General features: G+C 42.8%; 2 protein-coding genes across 3 annotated transcripts in view; one reads left to right on the top strand and one right to left on the bottom strand.

The window, feature by feature from the left end:
- Positions 1–210: 210 nt before the first annotated feature.
- CCDC15 (coiled-coil domain containing 15) lies at positions 211–27599 on the bottom strand. Of its 2 annotated transcripts, none has more exons than XM_040326166.1 (10): positions 27517–27599; positions 18020–18169; positions 15268–15471; positions 13414–13524; positions 12734–12886; positions 10921–11040; positions 4879–4982; positions 3818–3982; positions 2736–2884; positions 211–1120 (listed from the first exon to the last, which is right to left on the bottom strand). In XM_040326166.1, the coding sequence occupies exons 1-10, from the start codon at positions 27517–27519 to the stop codon at positions 1023–1025; spliced, it is 1257 nt and encodes a 418-aa protein (XP_040182100.1). In that variant the 5' UTR covers positions 27520–27599; the 3' UTR covers positions 211–1022. The 2 variants fall into 2 exon arrangements, with proteins under 2 accessions (XP_040182100.1, XP_040182099.1); XM_040326165.1 differs by lacking the exon at positions 27517–27599 and adding an exon at positions 19872–20158.
- Positions 27568–27999, top strand: part of HEPACAM (hepatic and glial cell adhesion molecule) — a 33891-nt gene continuing 33459 nt past the window's right edge. The window contains exon 1 of the mRNA XM_040326167.1: positions 27568–27978. Coding sequence (XP_040182101.1) covers positions 27711–27978 — 268 coding nt within the window. The 5' untranslated portion in view covers positions 27568–27710. The remainder of the gene's footprint in view (positions 27979–27999) is intronic.

Below are 27999 nucleotides of genomic sequence, written 5' to 3'. Positions count from 1 at the left end.
GCACGCTGATTAGCAGCGACGGGGGGGGGGAACAAGTATTCTATTTCAGTATCGGGGGTATTTGCGGGAGTACGAGTACTCCCGCAAATACTCGGTATCGGTCCCGATACCGGTATCGGGACAACCCTAATAGTAACCAATCAGCTTCTACCTCCAGCTTTTTTTTAAAGAACTCGTTCACACTTGCTCAAAATACTAACGCTCATCAGGCAAGTTTGATAAGCTTTTAATGAGCGGTAAAAGTTACTCCAAAATGCGTGTTTGATGTGTTTTTAAATGCACTATTCCCAATGCACAAGTTCCTGTTTGTATAAAGTGAGTGTTGAAGCGACCACCGATTGGAATCGTGAGCAATCAGAGCGAGAAATGGGTACAAAGCTTTATTCAGCGATCGGATTGTTACATCAACGTTTTGGAGCTTCACAGGACCCTCTCATCATGCCTTATGAAGGGGTCATGCGAGGCTCCCAATTGATGCAGTAATAATATGATCGCTGAATAAAGCTTTGTACCCATTTTTGGAGATTCATGGTGTCACAAACATATATCTGTTGAATAAAGTCTCATTGCTGCAGCAGGCAGAGTTTCTGTAACTACTCATAACAGGAACCTCTTCAATTTTATTTTCTCTTTCCATTGCAGCCAGATGGTATTTCTACAGTTATCCAAAAGTTTTACATTTCTCTTTATCGTGACCAGGCAACAGTCTTCAGTCTGTAGGCAGGCATTTCCAGAATAGAGTTTGAGATGACACTTAAAAGTTAACGCTGGGATGAATAGGACGACCGTGGAAATGCCCCGGGAGCTCCATCTCTGGTGAGACACATACAAACCTGGGAGAGGGATCTGTCCATCAACAACCACACGACAAATGGTCTGGTATACAGGATTCTTCTTGGGTATGCAGTACCAAAGCTGGAGGTGTTCAGATTACTTGTGCTCAGTCAATATATGGAACATCAGATCACTCCATAAATAATTTAAATTATTGAGCACACACACTCATATCTTAGTCCGTCTGGTCAAGGTCTACCAATGCCGATGTTACCAAATCCAAATCGTGAGCCCCCATCCCACGTGTCACGCGATGACAGCACCGACTGTAAGGCTCGGGTGTACGCTGCCAAAAATAGACAGTGTTGTTATTACTGGAGCGGCTTTAAAAGATAATAGATCATTAATAATCTCCCTTTTAGATTGTAAGCTCCAATGAGCAATACCCTCTTCTTGAATTAAACTGTATTGCAACTGTATCGTCTCCCCCCATTTTGTTAAAAGCTGTGCAAACTGTTGGCACTATATAAATCCTAAATAATATTACATTTAATAATCAGCTTTTAAAAACGTTGTTTGCTACAGTTATACAGTTTAAAAACAGACACTTCTCTCAAATTAAAAAGCACATCAGTAATCGCTAGTCATATGCAACATTAAAGTAGGAAAAAAGAAAAATTGCAAACAGACAGGATTTTTAATGGAGAAAAGACATGCACGTTTCTTCTGCATTTACGTTGCTTAGCTGCCTGTCCACATTGTATACTGAGTTGGGTATGTACGTGTGCGGGTGATGTAATCTCAGCCCGGTCAATTAAAATGGCTGGGAAACCTGGAAGCCGCCGAGGTCGGCAGCTGGTGGGGAGCTCTGGGACATTGCAGCACTGGAGAGAAGGCAAGTATAGCTCCGCTTTAACTTTTTTTTTTTTCTTCTAAAAAAAAAAAAACGTAGTCCTCTTGTACACGATACTCCTGTTTGAGCATCTATTTTTTTTTTTCAGCCTTTTTCGTATGTAGGCATGCATATGCATTTGTGCAATATAGTGCACACCTATTCTCGTGTTCACAAAAAATAATGGATATTTTCGTGCACGAGGCATAAATTACTGACCAAAAAAAAAATACTGGTTTTTCTTTCTTTTTTTTTTTACTGAAGAATACATGGGGCTTGTTTACGTGCCTGTGTGCATAGGCACATTACAATTAATGGGCTGTAGTTTAGCTCAGTAAAAATATAAGCTGTAGTGAGCTTTTTCAAGCTGCAGTGTGCAAGAGGCCTAATACTTTTATTTTTTGCACCTCCTCGCTTTTCCAAAACACTGGTGATGTCATCAATGACAGCTGCAACCCGAGAAGACTACATCACTGATGCCTTCCAGTGACTTACTGAGTGGAAAGATTTAAAAAATGCCTGAACCTATGATAAAATGTGAACTGAAAAAAGGCAGCTCTGGATTTTGCGTGTGCACTTTATCACAGCTTGTTATTTTTTTTAATATTTTATACCTTGACTTCAGCAACAGGAGTGACTGGTGGTGCAATGACACACATGATGCTAAACAGGTAAACCTCAACAAACCATGCCATATATGCCAAGTCTAATCAGTGAATTTACCCACATTTGACCTGGATCAAAGTCACATTGAAAGTTACACCAAAGTAGTGAAGGCACATTTTCTAAGTCACAGTGATTTGAACGTGTCATTAAAAAAAAAAAAAAAAAAAAAAGTGAGATTTTCCATTGATTTGACATCAAAGTCGCATGAAAAATAACACAAGTGTAAATGGGCTCTAAAAATTTACATGGTCGGTTCTGATAAAAAAAAAAAAAAAAGTTAAAATCTTGCACCTGCCCATAGTAAGTCATCCAGGGTTTAATACTCTTACCGGAGCTAACCATAATCTGGCAGCTAGAATCTGACTGCTTGCTAAAGGCAGCAAGGACCATCAGTGCACCATACCTTTGGGGTTCTTGTAGAAAATACAGTTATTGGCACAGGTGTCTGGATGAGCGTCCCAGAAATCGGAACCGCAGCAACACAACGGTGGCAATTCGACATTATGCAGCAGCATCTTGTCCTTCATTTGAGCCCGCAGAGCTTCAACGTAGCTGGAATATCAATATCAACAATCTTTTGACACAGATAAATGCAACATTATTATTAGTTTTAATAGGTGCTGAAGAAAAAGAACTAGCATGGTTGACAGCACCACCCATCTTCCCCTACTGATGTTGGACCACACAGTTCAGTCAGACAAATACATGACTGTGAATGACAGTGTCCATCTTCCCCAGCACGCATGCACCCGGGACCAACACTGGCCCTGATCGAGCGGGGGGTAACATGTCAGCACAAACACAGATTTATAGTGTAGTGTCACTCATGGAGGGAGAGGGAATGTCAGCAAGATAGAGGGGGTGTGATCGGTACATACAAAGATCCATAGTGTGGTGTTATTCATGCAGGGAAGAGGGTATTTCAGCCCATATACATAAACAAGATACAAATGCAGTATCCTATGGGCAGCTTCTCTAAATCTGATGAATAACTGATGTCTACACGCCTGACAAGCATGCTCAGACAGCCAAGGGGGGGGGGGGGGGGTAGCGACTGGGCACTGCTAAGAGGATAGGAATACCCACAAATCAGGCTTTAGGGTTGGCACTCACAGCCAATAATAAACATATATATAGATGTGGTTTTCTTCATAATCATTTAGCTTTTTTATTTTCTCAAGTGCAGATTTTGGTTTAAACATGAATCACCATACCAGTAGGTAAGACTTTGTTCTTGATGAGCATTCTTCCTTAACCTGCCTTGAATCACTTTGCAGGAACACATAAAAACAGACCCACCGGTACTTGGATTAGGTCTCTTTAAATAAATAAAAGGCTCCATTTTCGTAGTCACTGGACACCTCACAGAATCCCAGAGTTCTGACAAAGAAAACTTGTGCTGCCATGTGACTTGGTATATAAATAAAAGGTAGACACTTTCTTTTAAAAACCCCCAATGACATATAGTGATGATATGAAATATACCGGTTATACTCTCTCATTTTCTGTGCCCTCTCTCGATGCTCCAAATTCCTCTCTTGCGCCTTCATTAACTCCACCTCAAAGGTCTGATTTTCCAGGCCGGGTTGAGCTGTGGTGCGAAGTCTCTCCTCCTCTATTAGGCGCTCAGTCTCTCTTTCTCTTTTCATTCTGAAATAGAAACAGAAGAAAAATGTTTTTGTTTTTTTCCCCCCCACCAGCCCTACAATTTGGAAAATGTATTCATGCAAATCACAAACGCATGGCCCACTACTTCTACCTACAGCTCGCTCCACCTTTAAAACCAAACTACAACCTCATAAAAAAAAAAAAAAAAAAATTATAATTCCTACCCCAACGGTTATCAAGCTCCTGACCCTCCCTCCTTCTCCAAACCCCATTTCAACAACCTGAAGCAAGTTTAAAAAAATAAATATAAAATAAAAATAATGTGATGCTCTGATCTAGTATTGTCTGGGTACAGTTGGTGGGGACTATGACCTTGCATGTCGCTCACATCACACCACACAGAACCCCATAACTGTTTGGTAATGTAGTTGCACCACTCACTGGGTGGTTCTCTGGGCAGTGTCAGGGGAAGTTATTTACTCTGTTACCACCCTAATCTCTGTAACCCACTTTCACTGGCATGCTTTTCTGACTGGACAGGCAAATCTGGCAAGATGGGCAGCGAAAGGTGGGAGGAGCCACTGTCACTGTATTACACACCACCACAGTAAAGCCTAGTATACATCGCCCAAATCCCGGGTGGAATTGGCCAGTTCAACAGAAAACGGCTGACATTCAGACTGTGTGTACAATGTAGTTGGTCCGACAGAAGTCAGCTTCTTTTGAAGGGGCAAGACCGAAAAAGGTCTGATGATCCGCTCCCAGTCAGCGCACTCACCTGGCTGTCACCCTGTCAGAACACAACAGAACAGCAAGGAAAACCCTGATCTTCAAGCAAAATTTGTCTCTTTGCAAATGGTGGCATTTTCAGGTTTTTACCAGTTGATACTGATAAGGAAAATTAGATATTGCACAGTATAGTGTACCATCATCCTTACTTCGATATTTTCCTGTCGTGCTCCCTCTGTCTTTGCGTTTCCTTCACTTGTTCCCGCTCAATGTCCATGAAAAGCCGCCTGTACATCAAGTACTGGTTTTGTCTCTAGGATACATAAGAGTTTCTACAATGTGTCATGGATACAAAATTTACAAGCACAGACAGGAGGAGATCACAAACTCGAAAATAAAGAGGAACTCCACTCAAAAAGGATTTGCCATTTTATAGAGAACATTTAAGAATGTAAGTTGAGCAGTACCCCAAAAACGTGCCCATTTTCTTTCTGTGCATAGGTGAAGTGCAGTGTGAAACCATCGCAGGCACTGCTGCCTCCAACTGCTAGTCTCACCTGGTTTTGAGTGAGATTTGGTGACGTCACTATAGTGCTGCTCCCTGTTCCCCTTGCTGGAGACTTGGAGGAATACATAGGTAGTGATGGAACCCTAGGATTATGTTACTGGTGTTGTTACACAAAGTGTTATAGTGGTGTTTGGACTGGGAGTCTGGATTCTGGGCTGGTGGTTTCTTGGTTTGTAATACAACTATATGAATCTGGTTTAGTGCTCTAACCCATTGCTAACTAACTCCATTACATTATTTGGGAATCCTTAAAGCTAAAGTTTAGTCAAAAATAACAACTTGCTCCTACAGCTACACTTACCTGTAAGAAAAAAAAAAAAAGTGAGAACGTATACCTGTCAGGCAGCAGGATCAAATAGAAATCTTCTGCGCAGTGATGATTAATGTAACACAATCTGTGAATGGTGACAGAATCTTGTCATTCATCAGACTCTCCCCTATTCACAGATTGTGTAACATGTAGTGTAGTCAATGCATGGTCACTTCCCAATGTATGAGCAGGGAGGAAGGGGTGGGCTCCGTTTAATCTTTTTTTCCCTGCAACTCACAGAAGACTATTAAAAAGGGGGAGGTAAACCCTTGAGGTTTTACAGCTCAATGCATTAAGCTGAAAAACCTTCTGTAGTGCAGCAGCCCCCCTTTTACTTACCTGAACCCGATCTTTCCAGCGACGGGAATGAGCACAGCTGCTCCAGCGGCTGTCTCGGGTCCTCATTGGATAGATTGATAGCAGCAGCCATTGGCTCGCGCTGCTGTCAATCAAATTCAGTGACAGGGGGAGCTCAGAGCGCCGCTGGGGGGCCCCAGAAGATTAGGTTCAAGGCCACTCTGTGCAAAATCCTTGCACAGAGTAGGCGAGTATACCATGTTTGTTATTAAAAAACAAAACAATCCTTTAGCGCATTTTTACACTGGGGCGGCGGGCGTTAGCAGCGCTTTACTGATGTAATTGCAGCGCTTTTCGGGCACTAACAGGGCCCTTTTAACCCCCGCTAGTGGCCGAATAAAGGGTTAAAAAGCAACCGCAAAGCGCTGCTACCGAAGTGCTTTGGGCAGCGCTGCCTATTGATTTCAATGGGCAGGAGCGGTGCTCCTCCACTGCCCAAACAATGCTTTTTTTTTTTTTAAACGTCCTGCGAGCGCAGTGCCCCAGTGTGAAATCACTCAGGCGCTCACACTGGGGCTGCAGGGGAGGCATTTTTAGCCCAAAAGCGCCTGAAAAATGCCCAAGTGTGAAAGGGCTCTTTCAACCTTCTCTTGCAGCAATAGACGCTCTGCAGCAGGAAGGACACCGGTCATCACGGCAGAAAACTCTACAGAATCCAACTGCCTGACTGATGTGGGACATCATTTGTTATAGTTAAGTGGTGTGGCTGCAGCTATAAGAGAACAAATATTTTTTTGACTAAACTTCTTTAAACCCTAATAAAAGGGAGCGAGTTCTGCCCCTGGAAAATGCACGGGCTCTTTCATATTAGTCTTCTATGTGATCTTACACTGGAATAAATCTCTATCTGGACTATTACCCCTGGTGTGGAGCTTCAGTCTCAGATTCCTTCCTGGAGAGGAAGCTGTAATGAACATATGAAGTGCAAAAATCTCCCCGCTTCTCGTTCATTCATTCTGTGAATAGGGGGTTTCTTCCACCTCATTCATTACCCCACCTATCAGACTAGTAGTCATCAGGAGACAGCTCTGACATGATGAAGCAAAGCCTTGCCTCTAAAGATAGCGGCCTCCACACAGAGAGACTGTGTAGAACAAAGCAAGGCAAGTCAGTAATTGGGAAAAGGTCAGCTGCAGTGAGACAACACTAGATACCAGTTAATAGTCATTTGTCCTCTGCCTGCCTTTTATGGGCACAACTTCTAACAATACAGGTCCTCTTTGAAGAAGACTTTAAGATTGTACCTGGCATAATATCATAATACAAAATTTAAGTACACTATTATTTGGCTCACTAAACAGACAGTGGTTGCAACTGACTCTAAATTATGTTTAAACTGGGACACACAAAAATCGGATGATTTGGAGGAGTTGAACCCTGAATGCCTAATATGTTAAAGATCTAATCAAAATTTGCCATCTGAAAAGTTAGAAATGCAATTATTTATTCGCGAGTTCCATCTTTCCAGCAAAACGTTACAAGTTTCACAACTGAGGCACATCCAACAAAAACTGAACTAGTCACCAATATCCCAGTGACGTTTGTTATCACTGCAAACTGTACAATTACTGGGATTATATTGTACCTCCCTCAAATAATAAAATCGCTTGTTTACCTCTGTCGTGACCGAATACAATCCCTGTGTGAGTGTTATATACAAAACACTTTAGATAATTATGGGGTTTAATTTAACCTTTACAAAGTGTAGGTAGATTACTAGGCACTGGCTGTATAACAATATCCTACCTGCACCAGGATACTCATCAAACATTGGAAAAAGATTTCTGTATAAGATCAGCTATATCAACCATCTATACAACCAATCATGTCCTGAAATACTCTGCATTTCTGGACTCCTCTGCGCCTTTCTCCATCCAACGCTCCTCTCCTGAAATACAGTGTATCCCGGAGAGTATTCACAGCGATTCACTTTTTCCACATTTTGTTATGTTACAGCCTTATTCCAAAATTGATAAAATTCATTATTTTCCTCAAACTTCTACAAACAATACCCCATAATGACAACGTGAAAGAAGTTTGTTTGAAATCTCTGCAAATGTACACAAGTATTTACAATCTTTGCGACTCAAAATTGAGCTCAGGTCCCTCCTGTTTCCACGGATCATCCTTGAGATATTTCTACAACTTGATTTGAGTCCACCTGTGGTAAATGCAGTTGATTGGACATGATTTGGAAAGGCACACCTGTCTATATAAGTAGACAGGTAGACCAGTGCATGTCAGAGCACAAACCAAGCCATGAAGACCAAAGAATTGTCTGTAGACCTCCGGGATAGGATTGTATGGAGGCGCAGATCTGGGGATGGGTACAGAAACATCTCTTAATCTAGGCTTACCTGTAGGTGCAAGTTGTGTGGTTGGGTTTACAACCACTTTAAAAAGGAGATATTTTCCAAAAAAAGGGGCACCGATGTCTACGGTGCATGCACAACGTAGACAATGGCGCAGGCGCACTGAGCTTGCCGTTACTAGCAGCTCCTGCGCGCATGGGCGGGAGTGATGTCATCACTGCTCCGACCAGTCACAGCGCCGGAGCAACAATACCAGGAACTTACTTCGGGAGACATGGTAGCGGTGGAGGAGGTGATCGAGGACTGCTTCGGGGGCTTCGATCTGAGGCATAATTCATAAGTATGCCATGCATACTAAGCTCATTATGCCTGCCTTTCTCTTGCATGTTTTTTTTTCCTGGATTATTATTTTTTTTTAAGAGGGTTTACTTCCTCTTTAAGGACCAAGCCTGTTTTTCAGACTCAGCGTTTACAAGTTTTTTTTCTAGAAAATGACTTAGAACCCCCAAACATTATACATTTTTCTTTTCTAACACCCTAGAGAATAAAATGGCGGCCATTGCAATACTTTTTGTCACATCGTATTTGCGCAGCGGTCTTACAAGCGCACTTTTTTTGGAAAAATAAAGACAACGGTAAAGTTAGTCCAATTTTTTGTTTTTTATATTGTGAAAGAATGTTACGCCAAGTAAATTGATACCCAACATGTCACGCTTCAAAATTGCGCCCGATCATGGAATGGCGTCAAACTTTTACTCTTAAAAATCTCCATAGGTGACATTTTAAAAAATTCTACAGGCTGCATGTTTTGAGATACATAGGAGGATTAGGGCTAGAAGTGTCATTTGAAAAAAATAGCAAAAGAAAAAAAAAAAAAAAAAAATGGCCCTTTAAGAGCTATGGGCGGAAGTTACTTTTTGACGTCACTTCCGCCCTGCTATGGTATGGAGACGGGTGGGGGCCATCTTCCCCTCACTCGTATTCATCCCCAGCACAAGAAAGGACCCGATGGCCTCCGCCGCTGCTTTAGTAAGCGGCAAAGGGTGCGGGCCCTCTCCCGCCGCCAACGGTGATCTCTTAGTGAATCTGCCACAGAGACCACCATTATCGTTAACAGGACAGCCGCCTGAAGAGGTGGATACCTCGGTTGTGGCAGCAGCTGTTGCCATTACCGAGATATCCCTCTTCAAAGTAAAGACGTATATAGTTGTGCAGCGGTCCTTAAGTGGTTAAAGACTTCTTGTGCCCCCATTTAAAATGAGAATTTTTTTTTTTGGTCACATAAAACATAAGCCTGCTGTACTGGTAGAGCAATCTGGAATAAGGATTCGTCATGACCTGCAGAAAACTTTAACCTCTGGTTACAATTTACAAATAATATCTGGAAGTCGCCATTTACTATTGTTGATGGAACACTCCCAGAATAATTACACACCTCTTATATTTTTATGACTTTTATCTAGGGCAACACAGGGTGATTACCACACAGGGCACACATTACACTGGCAAACACGTTGACAATCTAAAAGTGGGATTTCAGACATATTTAAAGAGCATCAGTCTTGTACTACTAAAACAGGAGCTTTAAAGCTGAAGTTCCATCTGCTCATGCTTTGCCTTCCCTGGTAGCTCCTTTCCCCACCATATCAACATGCTAAAAAAAAAAAAAAAAAAAAAAATATTTAAATGAAACTGCTCAATTTTCACTATAAACCTTATTTTAGACTCCGTGATATATTCACTGGGACTCTGTGCGTTTATTATACAATGCAGGCAGAATATAACTGGTGGAAGGGGCCGGCAGGGGCGCTGTACAAAACGTCCTGAAATCACAGCACCCTCCTCAGAACTCTTCCTGAAAGTTCTCAGCACCGATGCATGCAGTAGGCGGGCTCTTGGGAGGATTTATGCAAGTAGTAAAATGCCTTGATGGGTGGATCTTAGTATGGAGGAGTGGTTGTTCCTAGCCAGGTTAAATTTGTGTGCAGACCACCCAAGGCTGGGTAAACATAGTCCGAAAATAGTTTAAAAACAGTTGGTTTGGCAGGAACTGGCCAACATTTGGCTCGTGTGTACAGCCCTGTCTGACAGAAGCCGGTTTCACAACTGGCTTCTGATGAGCGAGTATGCTGGGAAAGCACATTCGATCAGCGCTCGCAGCCAATGGCTGCAAGCACTGATCAGTGTGTTCTGGCAGAGGGTAGACTGCCCTGTCAGAACACAATAGCACAGCGGGGACATCGCTGCACTAACATCACTTGTGTTAGTACAGCCATCTGTAGTTTTATTTTGCTCAGCCCACTGGGTTAAACGCAAGAGTAAAACCCATGTGTTATGTAGAGCCCCCTTGACTGAAATCCAATGAAATACAAGTGGCAGGACCAGTAAGGCTGGGGAGGAAAGGTCTAGGTGATGCTGGACATTCTCCAGCCAGGAAATGAGGCAGGCTCTGACTTTCTGCAGCTTCTAATTTATACTATAAGACGCTGGCAGTGTGCTGTGGAATTGGAGTAAGCCAATTCAGTACAGGAGAAGAGCCTGTAAAACTGTAGGGAAGGGTCAGCCCAATCAGCTTTAAACAAACAAAGAAGTGATCATAGAAACTCAATTGCAGGGTCAGCCAGCTGCTATTCCTACCAATTAAAGAGCAATCCTGCAGCACAGCAATTAGTAGAAATAATTAGTCATAGACATTTTCACCCACTTGTTTTCGGTTTTCCTCTTCATCAGCTCCTGGGCGAAGTACAAGAGCAGCTCGGTAATCTGTGTTAAACGCTGGCGCCGGACCAGCGGGATAAGATGCCTTCATTAGACGATTACATATCTGAAACACACAGGTGTCAAAAGAACAATTAATGACTACTATGCGATAATGAGGAGGAACATGTGACGTGCCACTGTGACCAACATCACCACATATTTCCTACCACATGTTAACAGGCACTTTTGGTCTGGGGTTGTATATGCAGCATACAAGGATAGGCCAAAATGTGTCATGGATCCTGCAGTGCTGAATTTAGGACCCATTTGTAGGGCTGGCTATGTGACGACAAAAATAGGGCTTCCATAGGGGAAATCTGCCTTCACTTCCTGTCTCATAGCCAGAACAGGACGCAAGAGAAAATCCCTCCAATATGAGGGATTCTCTGGTTGTCACCAGAATTTCCCCTCTATTACGGTTATGGGAACAGACCGAAAACTGGGATTTTCTTTCACTTTAAAATGAGAATGGTTATTATTCAAAATTTATGTAGTGTCAAACATGTGTGCAGCCCTTTACAACGTTGGGGCAAACGGAACAGTTACAATACAAGTCAATACAGGAGAAATAAGAGGTCCCTGCTCGTTAGAGCTTACAATCCAAAATATGACAAATAAAAGGAGGGTGGCACAGATTGCAATAAAAACCGAACAAGCGTTGTAATCTCTGCCCACTTTGTCCAACACAAAAAAAATAAAATAATTTAGGGGTGAATTTTCCAATATTGACTAACACGTGTGCACAGAGCAGAGCATCAAGAATAGGTACCTGCATTCTTTGGCAAAGCAATGCCTGGGTGCATCACAAAGCAGAAATCATATCCAGTACAGCAAGCAGTCATCAGGACTTTACACTAGGCAAAACTGACACTCAAGAGTTTTCATTCTAAACTGCATCTGTCAGATCAATAAAACATCCCAATTTGATATCTGTGTGGGTCCCCGAATGCAGACAGTGCAAGTTCGGGGGACCCACACCCACAAAGATGTCAAACTGGGAGCAGCCGCTGCGTCTTAATTGATATGAATAGGCCTGCTTGTATGGGACGTCTGTGCATCCCACGTGGGCAAAACATGGCTCTCAGATGGTACGCCGATGTGAATGAGGCCTCAAGATGCAGATAGTATCTATTTCAACAGTGAAATGGTACCTGAGCAGGTGTAGTGAAGGGGGTCTTGCTCACAAAAAGGAAATCAGGCAAGAAAGCTGGTGCACCCTCCCCAGAAGACAACTTACTGCAGAAGTAGGGGGCATGGATAGATATGAAGGGAGAGTGCTCCCAGGCCTGCCTGGCCTTATAGACAGGCACCCTGCCTGAGGAAGTGTTTAGCCAGTGCTGAAACAGACTAGAGGTCTAGGCAAACCAAATAGCCACAAGGCTAAATTGTTTTGCATCTGTGTAACCCGAGAGGGCAAATTTGAATACAGGAACTTTTGTTGATGAAATCAAGTGGACAGGAGTCCCAAAATGAACTGTCCCAAGTAAGCCAAGGCCCTGAACAGCTGTCCATTTGAAGCTAAATATCATGTATTCATATATCGTCATACTTTATATCACTGAATTGGGATGATTCCCCATCACTTCTAGGTAGGACCAAGAGGGGGGGGGGGGGGGTGAAGTCCCTCAAACCAAGATACAGACATAAAAATAAAAAAATATTGAGGAGGGCTCCATCAAGTTTTTGCTGTCATTTGTGCCCTATTGGGGAGACTTTTCATATATTTGCTGTTCAAAGATACTCTATACTGAACCTACCAACTTCCCAGACCCCATTCCGTTCTCTGTCTGCCCCTCTTGCTCTGGAACAAGCAGCTCCACTGGCAGGTCATGATACCCCCTCAGAAGGGACCGCCGGTCTTCCTCTGCATGTGGTTGATGAAGAACAGGAGATCTCCGGGATATGGGATTCTATAGAAAGAAATAAAACACACATTTATATATATTTGTGTACAGTCACACTCCTCTGTTTTTTCCGCTTTGCCTCCAGAGACAGGGCTGCTCTTCAGGGGAAGGTGACCACTTTGCCTATACAATGAGCTTTTCATGGCTGAAGCTGCAATCTGAATAGTTGATATGGAAAGCCTCCACCACCAAAGCACCCTGTGCACCCTGCCTAGGATCGGCCCTGTGTGTGTGCGCCTCCAATCTCTTTGCCCTCATTTAAGGCCTCTGTGTTACTTAACACAATTTGTATCCTTGATATGAAGATGCTGAAATACTTTACAGCAGAAGAAAAGCCAGTGATAGTTTTGCAACATACAATTACATGAATACAAATTTATGATCTGTATTTTCAGTCTACATAAGGCATCATAAACAGGAAATTTGGGATTAGGCATTGCATCCTGGCTGGTGCTCAGAGGGTGAAACCACTCTGCCCTTTGGAATTGTGTATGTGTACAGTAAAAGGCAATAAAGGGAAGCTCTGAACTTACATCTCTGGTGGGGGAAACCTTCCAAAGGCCCCCAGGCAGGGTTAACTCCTCACTCTCCACAGTTTTCATAGCTGCCAGACGGCCACGGACCTGTCTCATCGTTTCCTTTAGCTGTCAGTAAAAGAGAAAACAAGAAAAACACAGAAAATTTTAACAAGTGCCATCACTTCTTTCAGCTGATTAAACATCTGATTTACTACAGCTTGTAATACACATTGTGAGAGGTTTAACCACTTAAGCCCCGGACCATTTTGTAGCTAACAGACCAGGCCACTTTTTGCGATTCGGCACTGTGTCGCTTTAACTGACAATTGCATGGTCGTGTGACGTGGCTTCCAAACAAAATGTACGTCCTTTTTATTCCCCCACAAATAGAGCTTTCTTTTGGTGGCATTTGATCACCTCTGCGGTTTTTATTTTTTGCGCTATAAAAAAGAGACGATTTTGAAAAAAAAAAAAAAAAAATGCAATATTTTTTACTTTTTGCGATAATAAATATCCCCAAAAAAGTCTGATATGTATTCTTCTACTTTTTTCTTTTACCAAAAATAACATCGCAATAAGCGATTGATTTGTAAACGCTATAAATTTTGCGCAAACCAAATAGAGGATAGTTTTATAGCATTTTTATAAAAAAACATTTTTTACTAGTAATGACGGGCAATCTGCGATTTTTATCATGACTGCGACATTATGGCAAACACATCGGACACTTTTGACACATTTTTCGGACCATTGTAATTTTTTACAGCGATCAATGCTATAAAAATGCACTGCGTACTGTGAAAATGACACTGGCAGTGAAGGGGTTAACCACTAGGTGGCGTAGCTTGCTGTGACACATCACTGATCGTGTTCCCGATGACAGGGAACACGGGAGATGTTGTGTTTACACTAACATCTCCCCGTTCCATCTCTCTCCGTGAGACGCTCGCGGGTATACCTGCGGCGATCAAGTTCACGGGACCCATGGGCGCGCGCACATGGAGATCGTGACGGGCGCCCGCTACAACCGCTTCTTAAAGGGGACGTACAGGTATGTCCTGTCTGCCCGTGCCATGCTGCAGACGTATATCTGCGGGTGGAAAGCGGTTAATGTGTGCAGTGAAATCAGAGTAAGCAATATCAGTCCAAGAGAGGAGTCTGTACAACTGTGTAAGACTGAAGGGTAGGATGGATTTCAGCTTTAAGCCCAGGTTCACACTGGGCTGAAATCGCACGATTTCACTCCCACTTGTCAGTCCTGATTTCGGCCACGATTACAGAGACATCTGTGCAGGTTTCTGCACAGATGTCAATGTAAATCGCAGGCCGAAATCGCAAAAAGTAGTACAGAAACTACTTTTGAAACCAGTGCAGTGCTGCAGATGCGGTGTTGCAACAGTGTGAACCAGGGCAAAAAGAGGAAGAAAAGAAAAAGAAAAAGAAAAAGAAAAAGAAAAAGAAAAAGAAAAAGAAAAAGAAAAAGAAAAAGAAAAAGAAAAAGAAAAAGAAAAAGAAAAAGAAAAAGAAAAAGAAGGAAAAGGAAAAGAAGGAAGAAAGCTACTGAGCCATAATAAGTCATGCCCTACCGAGCATCCCTTAATGTGCAGCAGGTTGTTTTCAAACCATGTCAATGTCACTTTTTATCCAGGTCATACTGCACACATCCCCATATGTATTTACCTGTATTCTGGTCACAATGGTAACTTTAAAATAAAATATTTCCATGACAGTTATCCACGCCAAGAACGTATACACATAGACCTCAGTATATACAGCAAGCTTTTACTAAATGTAAAAGGCCTTTAAAGGCATACTGTACTTTGGTTCCAGTTGCAAATTAATTTGTCTGTATAGTAATAGAGTACTCACAGTTTTGGAATGCTCTTTAAATAAACGGTTTCCATTTTCATCTGCTTGCTCCTCGTTGTCTCCGATCTTCTGTGCCGAGACACAACGGATGCGAGGACTGCCGATGGCGACTTGTGTGTTACGGTAAGTACAGGTGTTTCTCTTTGGAGTGAGGTGCATGGCAGCGTCTGAAGACTGCTTGACGATATGACCCTCTCGTGCCAACTGATCAAGGGAACCAGAGACAAGAAATTAGTCTGAAACATGAAGGCTCTGATATGGCACCAAATAGTTCACAGTCCATTAGGTTAGGCTTACATAGGCACAGAATGCCGCTGCCATCTGCACCTATCATTCCTATTAGCCAATAACTATAATGGGTTTCCATATTGACCAACAGGAGGGGGCAGGCAAGCTTCATCACCATCAGGAAATTCAGTTGGATTGACTCCAAGTTCAACTGCAGGCTTTTGAGTCTTTCACTTAATAAAATGCAGCGGACCTTCCTATGTCAGAATTGTTTAAGCATTTCCCCAGCTTGGTTATCAGCCTGATAACTCCTCACAAATTCTCTTATACATCAGATAAAAAGCAGTTTGACATTTCTGTCAGGGAATATTGCTATAAATAGATTAGCAGGGAGCTGGCCTTGTTACAAAACACCTCTGAGAGTACCTGCCTACAATCAGCAATGTTAGTAATCTTGGCTGTATGCCCAGACATCACACTCTGAACTGTGTTCAACAGGAAGAGAAAATTTCCTAACATGATCTGAACTTTCTATACAGTATATAAATGTGAAGACAGCAGATATACATTTAAAACTTTTGTAGGGAGATTTGGTTCATCTCTGTGTATCATCTGAGGCTGTTCACTTCATTGGGTTTACATCCACTTTAACCGTCTTGTGACTGCATTAATCTCTCTGTGACAATCTGTCCATTTATAGGCAGTCTAGGAGAGGATATTTGCATTGTGGTAGATGGTATAGCTAAGGGAGGACATACAGAGCACAACTCAAGCTTAGAATGTGACAATTCATGAATAACTTGATATAGCAGGAAATTCTTATTGCAAGAAAAGAAGAGGCTGTGGCTGCCTTTGGTGCTTGCTATTAATTTGTAGGAAAATCTCTGCACAAAGGTTACTGGAAAAAGAAGGAAGTGGTAATTACAAATATAACCCCAGCCGAGTCACAAGATGCACTGCGGCTGGTCCTAAAACAGGGAAAATTCTCATCATCCCTTATTCATGGCGAGGAATCTGCCCTTCTATAGGTGCCGTAATATACTCGCCAAATAGGCCATGGCTGCGCCCGCCAAGAAACAGAATGGAGCCCTGGATATTTCCTATTGATAATCATTCTGAAGTGTCAGTTATTTTTTCGAAGATCCCATCATCTGCAATTTAATATACAATGTATTGTAAACCTTGTAATAAAAAAGGAACAATGAAAGACTCAAGCCCTGTACACACGTGCAAGAATCTCGTCAGGAAAAAAAACGTTTTTCCCCGACAAGATTCTTGGCAAGAATCTCTTGCCGCCCAAGTGTACAGACACTCCTTTCAAAAGAAGCGCGTTTTTTTTTGGAAGGCAAGAACACAGTGACGGCATCGCGTATGAGGAGCATGCGCTCGTCACATTCGATGCCGTCGCCGCCATCTTGCTGCACCCTACCTATGCCTAGGAAGCTACTGCGCATGCGTCAAAGTAATTTCAAGCATGCGCGGGTTTCCACGGCGACAGGCAAGTATACACACTCGGGTTTCTCACCAGGAAAACTGCCGAGAATCTCACCACGAGAAAATAGAGAACATGATCTCTATTTTTCTCGTCTAGATTCTGGGCAGTTTTCTTGTCGAGAAACCTGAAAGCCTCGTACACATGAAAGGTATACTCGGCAAGAAAGCTCTACCAGCAGTTTTCTTGCTGGTTCCTGCCGAGTAAACCGAGCGTGTGTACGAGGCTTCAGTCCTGGAATTCTGTCTAAGGTATCAAGCCACAGTTTACCCAGTTTTTGTGCTCAATTTCTGTCCTGTAAAAAGAAACCTATAGTGGCTGAACTGAGCACAGAGACATGTCGTGCATAGAAACAATAACCTGCAACTCTGACAGGGAGGCACTAGGCTGCAAACTGACCACATCTGCACGGATCTGCTTCCATGCTTGGCATGGTCAGGTTCAAACAGCAAAAACAAAAGTGGGCTGGTAGAAACACCAGGTACTTCTAACAAAAGTATGCAATAAAGCTTGTACAGTTTCACACACCAAGATGGAAATACAGACACGAAAAAATGGGCCCAATTAGCTATTGTTTTTCCAACACTTTTTGGTGCGTTTGACATGTGTCACTTACCTTATCCTTCGATTTTGCTTTTAAATGTCCTTATTTCTTCTGAGAAATCCTCACTTCCTGTTTTTCTGTCTGGAACTCCACACAGTAATGCAAGGCTTTCTCCCTGGTGTGGAGTGTCAAAGCCCTTGTTCACACCAATGCATTTACCATGCAGATTTGACAGCTCAAAATTGCATGACAAGTCACACCCTATTTTCATTAATAGAACAGTTCAAACCTTTGCAAAGTCACAGTGACTTCGGAACAGGTTCCTGCACTACTTTTCTGCGATTTCATTGCGACTTCCGCTAAATGAAGTCGCAAGACAAAGTGAAATTGCTGATCCAAATCGCACTGATCTGCGGCTTAATCAGATTTCCATCCAAAAAGAGCTGGTATGGAACTACTGAACTGATAAAAGGTCAACAGGCACTTACCACATCGTATGATTTCTGTAGCTGGAGTCGTTTCTGCTGTTTGGCGTGCTGATTAACCCTTCGCTTCACTTCCCCCTGAAAACGGATCAGTCTCTGCTCTTTTTCCAGCTGATACTGAATTATTTGTTCTTCAACTTCTTCTGCAGATATCTAAAAACATAAAACAATAATGTACATCTAAAGCCATTTTACATTTAGAAGGGGGAAAAAAAATATATTTTTTTGTTTTACAGCTCAATGGGCTTGTTCAATGATGTGACAACTAGTCGGGTTGTTTAGCTCATTGGTAGTGCTTCGCGGTGATTCAACGTCCACATCATGCCGTTTAAGAGCTTGTTGGCCCACTTTTATTTTAAAGTGATTGTTATTTAACCACTTCCCGACCTCCGCATGTAAATGTACGTCCACAATATGGCACGTACAGGCACATGGGCGTTAATGTACGTCCTTGCCTATTAGCGGGTGGGGGGTCCGATCGGGACCCCCCCCCCCGCTACATGCGGCGGTCGGGGAGCGATCCGGGACCACGGCGTCGTGATCGTCGTGCTTCACTATGGCGGCGCATCGATCGTGTCATCCCCTTTATAGGGGAGACACAATCGATGACGTCAGTCCTACAGCCACTCCCCCCTACAGTTGTAAACACACACTAGGTGCACCCTAGCTCCTACAGCGCCACCTGTGGTTAACTCCCAAACTGCAACTGTCATTTTCACAATAAACAATGCAATTTAAATGCATTTTTTGCTGTGAAAATGACAATGGTCCCAAAAATGTGTCAAAATTGTACGAAGTGTCCGCCATAATGTCGCAGTCACGAAAAAATTGCTGATCGCCGCCATTAGTAGTAAAAAAAAAAAAAATTTATAAAAATGCAATAAAACTATCCCCTATTTTGTAAACGCTATAAATTTTGCGCAAACCAATCGATAAACGCTTATTGCGATTTTTTTTACTAAAAATAGGTCGAAGAATACGTATCGGCCTAAACTGAGGGAAAAAAAATGTTTTCATATATGTTTTTGGGGGATATTTATTATAGCAAAAAGTAAAGAATATTGCATTTTTTTCAAAATTGTCGCTCTATTTTTGTTTATAGCGCAAAAACTAAAAACCACAGAGGTGATCAAATACCACCAAAAGAAAGCTCTATTTGTGGGGAAAAAAGGACGCCAACTTTGTTTGGGAGCCACGTCGCACGACCGCGCAATTGTCTGTTAAAGCGACGCAGTCCCGAACTGTAAAAACACCTTGGGTCTTTAGGCAGCATATTGTTCCGGGGCTTAAGTGGTTAATAAAAATAAAAAAAAAACTACTTTACAAACATGTCACATATCCCTCCTCTGTGCAAGGGTTTTGCACAGAGCAGCCTCCATCCTCCTTTTCTAGGGTGCCCTAATGGTGCTCCTGGCGCCTCCTCTTCATTGGAATCAAATACTTATTTCACTCATTAAAATGCAACTCAATTTATAACTTTTTGAAATGTGCTTTTCTGGATATTTTTGTTGTTATTCTGTCTCTCACTGTTAATATAAATCTACCAATAGAATTATAGACTGATCATCGGACTCCTCTTTTAAGGGGGGAGGTTTTAATGTTTTCTCTTTCGATGACAGAATCAGAGAATAGTTTGTGTCACCAGGAGGGGTCACCCAGGGGAGATCGGGGGGCACAGCTGAGTACAGTGACTCCCCTAATAATACAGGACATTCATTACAATTCTTCCTTCATTCAGCAACTCAACACCAGGCAGAGGGTCCCCTCCCCCATATATCACCTATGGAGGGCTCTGACACCTCATCACACAGTATTATTATTAGTCTGGCAGTATGTCGGTGCCTCCAGTACTTACCAGGGCCCTGCTGGGGATGCCCCCCTCACCCGCCTCTATCCAGGCCCCCACAGCGGCCACAGCCCCCGGGTTCCTCTCGGCCAGTACAGCCTGGTTCACCACCAGCCGGCTGTGTCGTCTCCCTCGCTCCGGACTCTTCCTCAGAGCAGAGGCTGCAGGCGGCGCCATCTTCCCTACACACACACTTTCAAACGGCCGCGTCTACAGGTTCCCACAGCAACAGCGCCCGACTTCCGGCGAGAGTAGAGAAGTCACCTGACTGGCTGGAGGGTATTGGTCCATTCACAGTGCTCTGCTTATACTGAGGGTGGCTGGGAGGATGAGACGAGGACGCTGATTGGCGGCGGCCTCTCTATGTGCGCTTGCCGGGTGCTGGGCTGTGGGAGGGTATACTGCGGGAGGAGAAGCCCAATGCTTGTTACCAGGAATGATACCAGAGACAGTGCCACTGCCAATTACCAGGGAGAGTGTCAGTTACCAGAGAAAGTGCCAATTACCAGGGAGAGTGTCAGTTACCAGAGAAAGTGCCAATTACCAGGGAGAGTGTCAGTTACCAGAGACAGTGCCAGTTACCAGAGAAAGTGCCAATTATCAGGGAGAGTGTCAGTTACAAGAGAAAGTACCAGTTACCAGGGATTGTCAGTTACCAGAGACAGTGCAAATTACCAGGGAGAGTGTCAGTTACCAGAGAAAGTGCCAGTTACCAGGGAGAGTGTCAGTTACCAGAGACAGTGCCAGTTACCAGAGACAGTGCCAGTTACCAGAGACAGTGCCAGTTACCAGAGACAGTGCCAGTTACCAGAGAAAGTACCAGTTACCAGGGAGAGTGTCAGTTACCAGAGAAATTGCCAGTTACCAGAGAAAGTGGCAATTACCATGGAGAGTGTCAGTTACCAGAGAAAGTGCCAATTACCAGGGTGAGTGTCAGTTACAAGAGAAAGTACCAGTTACCAGGGAGAGTGTCAGTTACCAGAGAAAGTACCAGTTACCAGGGAGAGTGTCAGTTACAAGAGAAAGTACCAGTTACCAGGGAGAGTGTCAGTTACCAGAGAAAGTACCAGTTACCAGGGAGAGTGTCAGTTACAAGAGAAAGTAACAGTTACCAGGGAGAGAGTCAGTTACCAGAGAAAGTGCCAGTTACCAGGGAGAGTGTCAGTTACCAGAGAAAGTGGCAATTACCATGGAGAGTGTCAGTTACAAGAGAAAGTACCAGTTACCAGGGACAGTGTCAGTTACAAGAGAAAGTAACAGTTACCAGGGAGAGTGTCAGTTACCAGAGAAAGTGCCAATTACCAGGGAGAGTGTCAGTTACCAGAGAAAGTGCCAGTTACCAGGGAGAGTGTCAGTTACCAGAGAAAGTGCCAATTACCAGGGAGTGTCAGTTACCAGAGAAAGTGCCAATTACCAGGGTGAGTGTCAGTTACAAGAGAAAGTACCAGTTAACAGGGAGAGTGTCAGTTACCAGAGAAAGTACCAGTTACCAGGGAGAGTGTCAGTTACAAGAAAAAGTAACAGTTACCAGGGAGAGTGTCAGTTACCAGAGACAGTACCAGTTACCAGGGAGAGTGTCAGTTACCAGAGAAAGTGGCAATTACCATGGAGAGTGTCAGTTACAAGAGAAAGTACCAGTTACCAGGGACAGTGTCAGTTACAAGAGAAAGTAACAGTTACCAGGGAGAGTGCCAGTTACCAGAGAAAGTGCCAGTTACCAGAGAAAGTGGCAATTACCATGGAGAGTGTCAGTTACAAGAGAAAGTACCAGTTACCAGGGAGAGTGTCAGTTACCAGAGACAGTGCCAATTACCAGGGAGAGTGTCAGTTACCAGAGAAAGTGCCAGTTACCAGGGAGAGTGTCAGTTACCAGAGACAGTGGCAGTTACCAGAGACAGTGCCAGTTACCAGGGAGAGTGTCAGTTACCAGAGAAAGTGCCAATTACCAGGGAGATTGTCAGTTACCAGAGAAAGTACCAGTTACCAGGGAGAGTGTCAGTTACCAGAGAAAGTACCAGTTACCAGGGAGAGTGTCAGTTACCAGAGAAAGTACCAGTTACCAGGGAGAGTGTCAGTTACCAGAGAAAGTACCAGTTACCAGGGAGAGTGTCAGTTACCAGAGAAAGTACCAGTTACCAGGGAGAGTGTCAGTTACCAGGGAGCGTGCCAGTTACCAGAGACAGTGCCAGTTACCAGGGAGAGTGTCAGTAACCAGATAAAGTGCCAGTTACCAGGATAAGTGTCAGTTACCAGAGAAAGTACCAGTTACCAGGGAGAGTGTCAGTTACCAGAGAAAGTGTCAATTACCAGGAAGAGTGTCAGTTATTATCGAGAGAACCAGTTACCAGGGACTATAGAGAGAACCAGTTACCAGGGACAGTGTCAGTTACTATCGAGAGAACCAGTTACCAGGGACAGTGTCAGTTACTATAGAGAGAACCAGTTACCAGGGACTATAGAGAGAACCAGTTACCAGGGACAGTGTCAGTTACTATAGAGAGAATCAGTTACCAGGGACAGTGTCAGTTACTATGAAGAGTGTCAGTTACTAGAGCATACCTCCCAACATTTTGAGATGGGAATGAGGGACACCTACTAGAAAGCGTATGTAGGTATTGGTCACACGCCCCTTAAAGGGGACATAACTCCCTAGACTGCTCAGTTGCGGGGCCCATACCATTTTAATTGCGTTCGCCCTCCCAGTGACCGAGAGAGGTAGATTTATCCATGCCGCACATTTCATTTTGAACCTGCGGAGCAGGGGGACCAGGTTCATGGTAAGATATTGATTCACGTCCGTGGACACCTGTATGCCCAAGTAACGAAATTCGCTAACTGTGAGTATTTCCCTGGCGCAATCGGGTAGGGGCTTTGTTATGGGGTCTAGAGGCATGAGCACTGATTTGTTCCAGGTAATACTGAACCCCGACAGCTCCCCAAAGACAGCAATTAAACTCATCACATTTCTCAGGGAGTCATCAGTGTCCCCTAGGTAGATCAATGTGTCATCAGCATACAGAGAGATAACGTCCTGGATGGGACCTCTACGGAAACCTATTATGTTTTGAGATGCTTTGAAAGTTAAAAATTCAAATTTTTCATTTTCAAATTTTTCATTTTCGAAATTGCGAATTTTCGCAATTTCGAATTTTTTAATTCGTAAATTCGAAAATGAAAAATTAGAAAATTGAAAAAAATCTAAAATGAAAAATTAGAAAATGAAAAATTCGAAAATTCCAAATAGAAAAATTCGAAATTTCGAAAATGAAAAATTCGAAAAATGAAAATTTTTAATTTTTGAAATTTAGAATTTTCGCAAATTCGAAATTTAGAATTTTTCAATTTATAATTTTCGAATTTTTCATTTTCGATTTTTTCAATATTCGAATTGATAAAATAAAAAATTCGAAAAATAAAAAATTTGAAAAATCAAATATTCGAAATTTGAAAATCCGAATATTCGAAAATGAAAAAAACTAACAATTTTCGTATTTCCGAATTTCCGAAATTCAGAAATACGAAAATTCTGGAATTAAAAAAAATTGGAAATTAAAAATTCGGAAAATTATAAAATTCGGAAATACAAAAATTCGGAAATAAAAAAATGTTTTAATACGAATAATCGGAATTAACGAATTTCCGAATTTTCGTTATAAAACGAATTAGAAACTAAACGAATTGCACATGTCTAATATGAACTTTAATGGCATCCAGTCCTAGTCTGTAGGGTTCATTATTGAGTTGGCCCCGCCCTTTGCAGATATAACAGCTTCAACTCTTCTGGGAAGGCTGTCCACAAGGTTTAGGAGTGTCTGTGGGAATGGTTGACCATTCTTCCAGAAGCTAATTTGGAAGGTAAGGCACTCTTGTTGGGTGAGAAGGCCTGGGTCGCAGTCTCCGCTTTAAGCCCCCATTCACACCTAGGCGTTTTGTCGCCTGCAGTGTGACGCCGCAGCAGCCCCGAGACGCTGGAGGGATGAAAACACATTGCCCTCTATGGAGATGGTTCACATCTCCACGCCAAAAAGTCCCGGACCTTTTTTTCAGGCGGCTTTCAGCATTCGGCATAGGAGATGTGAACCATCTCCATAGAGGGGGTGAGGCTGCATTCACAATCGCGGCGTTTTGTCGCCGCAAATCGCGGTACAAAACGACGCAATTTGTCACCGCAATTTTGTACGCCTAGGTGTGAATGCAGCCTAATTCATCCCAAAGGTGTTCTAAGCTGTCAAAGGACTCAACTGTTGGAGCGATTATTCGCAAAGGAAAGAAATACAAAATTACCATCAATCGCCCTCGGTCTGGAGCTTCATGCAAGATTTTGCCTCATGGGGTAAGGATGATCATAAGAAAAGTGGTGGCGCTAAAGAGCTGAAAAATCACATTGTTTTGTGTTAATTGGCCGACAATTCTTTGCCGTTTCTATGCAAGACAAGTTCACGGCCGACACCCTTCGGACAAAAGTCCTACGCTTTGTCCGCAGAAAATGCGATCGTGTGTGCGAGGCTTTAGTCCCAGTGGTTTTGTGGATTTCTATATAAATGGGAAAGTGACCATTCTAGATTGTAGCACACAAAATTCAACCTGCAACAATCATAAAAGAAGGAGGATTATTATAGGCGAGTGAGATGAAGTCTGGCACTGTATTCTATAACATGATGTTTTTCTGACTCAGTAAATCACGTATGGGCCCAGCGGGGGACAGGAGGCTCGGCCTCTTTCAATAAATCATCTATAGACCCAGCGAGGGACAGGAGGCTCAGCCTCTCTCTGTCAGTTCCCATAAGGGTTGTTTTTGTGTTTCAGAAGAAATCCACCAATGTGCCTATGACGGAGGCCTCCACATGGGACAATGGGCTCTGCAGTGTTTTCCCAGACACAAATCACCCTGTGAATGGGACAGGGCACAGGGCGGCCTCCCAACAATCATTCACTCCTTCGCTGCTATGGGCATTTACAGCAAGTTTACAGCCGAGGTGAAGGATCGTAGCGGGACATTGGGGTTTTGGTGTTAATGTGATAATATAGTGATGAAGGTGTTCAGTGCAGGATTAAAAAAAAAGAGCCAATGCTACACCCTCCGACTTTAACCTAACCATTATTTATCATTTTAACTCTTTTCTTATTGTACAATCTCCTTTAACCACCTCAATACTGGGCACTTTCACCCCCTTCCTGCCCAAGCCATTTTTCAGCTTTCAGCACTGTCACAATTTGAATGACAATTGCGCGGACCTCTGCCGGGCTAGCCCCCCCATATAAAAAAATGTGACTTTTTTTATGCAGTTTGTTAGATCTTTGTTAGATCAGGTTAGATCAATCATTGTTTGCGGTAGATCACACACAGAAGAAGCAATATTAACAGTTATTTGCTGGGGGGGCTAACCCGTCATCAGCCCCACCTTATCAAATTTTCTGCCCAAAAATCATTCAGGCTAATAGATATTCATTAGATCCGGTAAGATCAAGTGGTTTTAACGTTAGATCTCACATAATTAGACACTTATTAAGTGATTAATGAGGGGGGCCCAGCCCCCCCCCCTCATTAATCACTTAAAGTGGAAGTAAACCCTTCAATTTGATAGTTACAAAAAACTGTTAACATTCCCGGCATGCCGGAAAAATGCTAGCTGTCACATTTGCTTGTGCTTTCAACCAAACTGTCAAACCATCCAATGGCTGGTTTCATAACAGGTCACATGTACAGCATTATGGCAGTTACAGATTAAACAGAGGTCAAGATGGCCGCTTCGTTGGCTGAAAACGATAGGAGGGTTTACTTCCACTTTAATAGGTGTCTTATTATGTGAGATCTAACGTTAAAACCACTTGATCTTACCGGATCTAACGAATATCTATTAGCCTGAATGATTTTTGGCCCAAAAAATTGATAAGGGGGGCCAGCCCCCCTCATTAATCACTTAATAAGTCTCTAATTATGTGAGATCTAACGTTAAAACCACTTGATCTTACCGGATCTAACAAATATCTATTAGCCTGAATGATTTTTTGCTGGGGGGGCTGATGACGGGTTGGCCCCCCCAGCAAATAACTGTTAATATTGCTTCTTCTGTGTGAGATCTAACGCAAACAATGATTGATCTAACCTGATCTAACAAAGATCTAACAAACTGCATAAAAAAAATTCAATTTTTTTTATATGGGGGGGCTAATCCGGCAGAGGTATTGCGCGGGCGTTCAACACTGTGCCCAAATTACATTTTTATCATTTTTTCCCCACAAATAGAGCTTTCTTTTGGTGGTGTTTGACCACCTCTGCTTTTTTTATTTTTTGCGCTATAAACAAAAGAAGAGCGACAATTTTGAGAAAAAAGCAATATTACTTTTGCTATAATAAATATCCGTCAAAAATATATAATAAATGTTTTTTCCTCAGTTTGGCCGATATTCTTCTACATATTTTTGGTAAAAATAAATAAATGTATAAATGCCAATGGTCCCAAAAATATGTCAAAAGTGTCCGATGTGTCCGCCATAATGTCGCAGTCCCGATAAAAATACTAGTAAGAAAATAATAAAAATGCTATAAATCTATCCCCTATTTTGTAGATGCTATAACTTTTGCTCAAACCAATCAATATACGCTTATTGCGATTTTTATTACCAAAAATATGTAGAAAAATACATATCGGCCTAAATTGAAAAATAATTGTCGCTCTTTTTTATGTTTATAGCGCAAAAAATAATAATCGCAGAGATGATCAAATACAACCAAAAGAAAGCTCTATTTGTGGGGAAAAAAACAACGTAAAAATTTTGTTTGGGTGCAGTGTCGCACGACCGCGCAATTGTCAGTTAAAGTGAAGCAGTGCCGGATCGCAAAAAATGGCCCGGTCATTGGGCAGCCAATTCATCCGGGGGCTGAAGTGGTTAAATAGTGTTTTTAGTTTGTGGTTCTCAGATGCAGTGAAGATCCACTTTAAAGCATTTGTTACCCCAACACTTCATATTACTGATATGTGCCTTCTGTACCATGTACTTGTATGAGAAAGTATCCTGTTCTCTTTGTATTGCTTCCTTTGTGTGAAATCCCTGGTGTTCCTGCTAGTCCCTCTGCTTTCCTATTAAAAACTGACCACACTAAGCAGGACAACACACTGTGGTCAGTTCTCTAGCTGTGTTGGGAACTCAGTTTGCTCTCCTCCAATGATCAGAACTGTCCTGACACGCCCCCGCTGCACAGCCGCTCACGGGGAGGCTCAGTACGCTGCTGTTTCTCCTCCCCAAGCTCTTATGCAGCTGAGAACAGAGGGAATGTGATCACTTCTTAAAAAGGGAAAAAGGGTATTTATCATTTTTTTTATATCTCTACACAAATGTTCTGCCTTTCATTTCTATTGTAAACTGAATCGGTTGTTTTACAAGGTGATCGTTTACAATCACTTTGGGCCCTTTCACACTGGTGCGTTTTTCCCGCGTTTTTGCCGCGTGGAGTAACAAGCAGCTCAATGACAGGTGAATCTTTTCTGGAAAATATTTTATATTGTGACATGTCAGAAATGCTTTCATGCAGGGTGGTAAAGTTAAGGACAGGTCGTCTCTAATGACATCAGCACTTATTGCCAGTAATGGTACAGTAAATAATTAAAGGAGGGCCTCTTTACAAAAACAAATCAACATTTAATTAGATTACCATGCTGGCCTGACAGCTCTATTCATTCCAGGGCGACTTCCGCTCCACCACATCTGGACCACCATCTCTGCCAGCTTCTGCCAGTCAGTGCCCTTCCTATATGCCCCTGCGATATTTCTGTCTGGCTGATGAACACTGATATACGTCCTTCTGTATGAAGATGTGAAGTCTCTGAGTGTTAGTTGTCGGGATAAATGTTGTTTTTTATGAAGAGTTTGTCCAGGAGAAAAGCCAGTGGACAGAGCGAAAAGGAGAACAAAGAACAGAGTCGGCTCTATTCAGAAGACATTGGCACGGAACACCAAGCAGTACCGAGGGACGTGCCCAGCGTGGACAAAACATGCAAATCACCTCCAGGACAGAGCTCTTCTACCAAGATGAAGACACGGCGAACGGGCGACTCACGGGCTTTCAGCTCCTCTGCTCTTCTTCACCTGCTCTGGCTGCTGGCTATATACACAGGTGAGACTTCTATAAACTCTG

This window comes from Rana temporaria, chromosome 10 (genome assembly GCF_905171775.1).
Source record: "Rana temporaria chromosome 10, aRanTem1.1, whole genome shotgun sequence".
Classification (NCBI taxonomy): Eukaryota; Metazoa; Chordata; class Amphibia; order Anura; family Ranidae; genus Rana; species Rana temporaria.
The sequence above is the reverse complement of the archived record's forward strand: the minus strand, read 5'-3'. Positions and strand labels throughout refer to the sequence as shown.

Excerpts from the sequence above, each read along its gene's own strand:
- CCDC15 (XM_040326165.1), bottom strand. The coding sequence starts at position 20,039 with ATGGCGCCGCCTGCAGCCTCTGCTCTGAGGAAGAGTCCGGAGCGAGGG. Across the intron at positions 18,170-19,871 it reads GCATCCCCAGCAGGGCCCTG|ATATCTGCAGAAGAAGTTGA; the intron begins GTAAGTACTGGA and ends TTATGTTTTTAG. Across the intron at positions 15,472-18,019 it reads TACAGAAATCATACGATGTG|TTGGCACGAGAGGGTCATAT; the intron begins GTAAGTGCCTGT and ends TCCCTTGATCAG.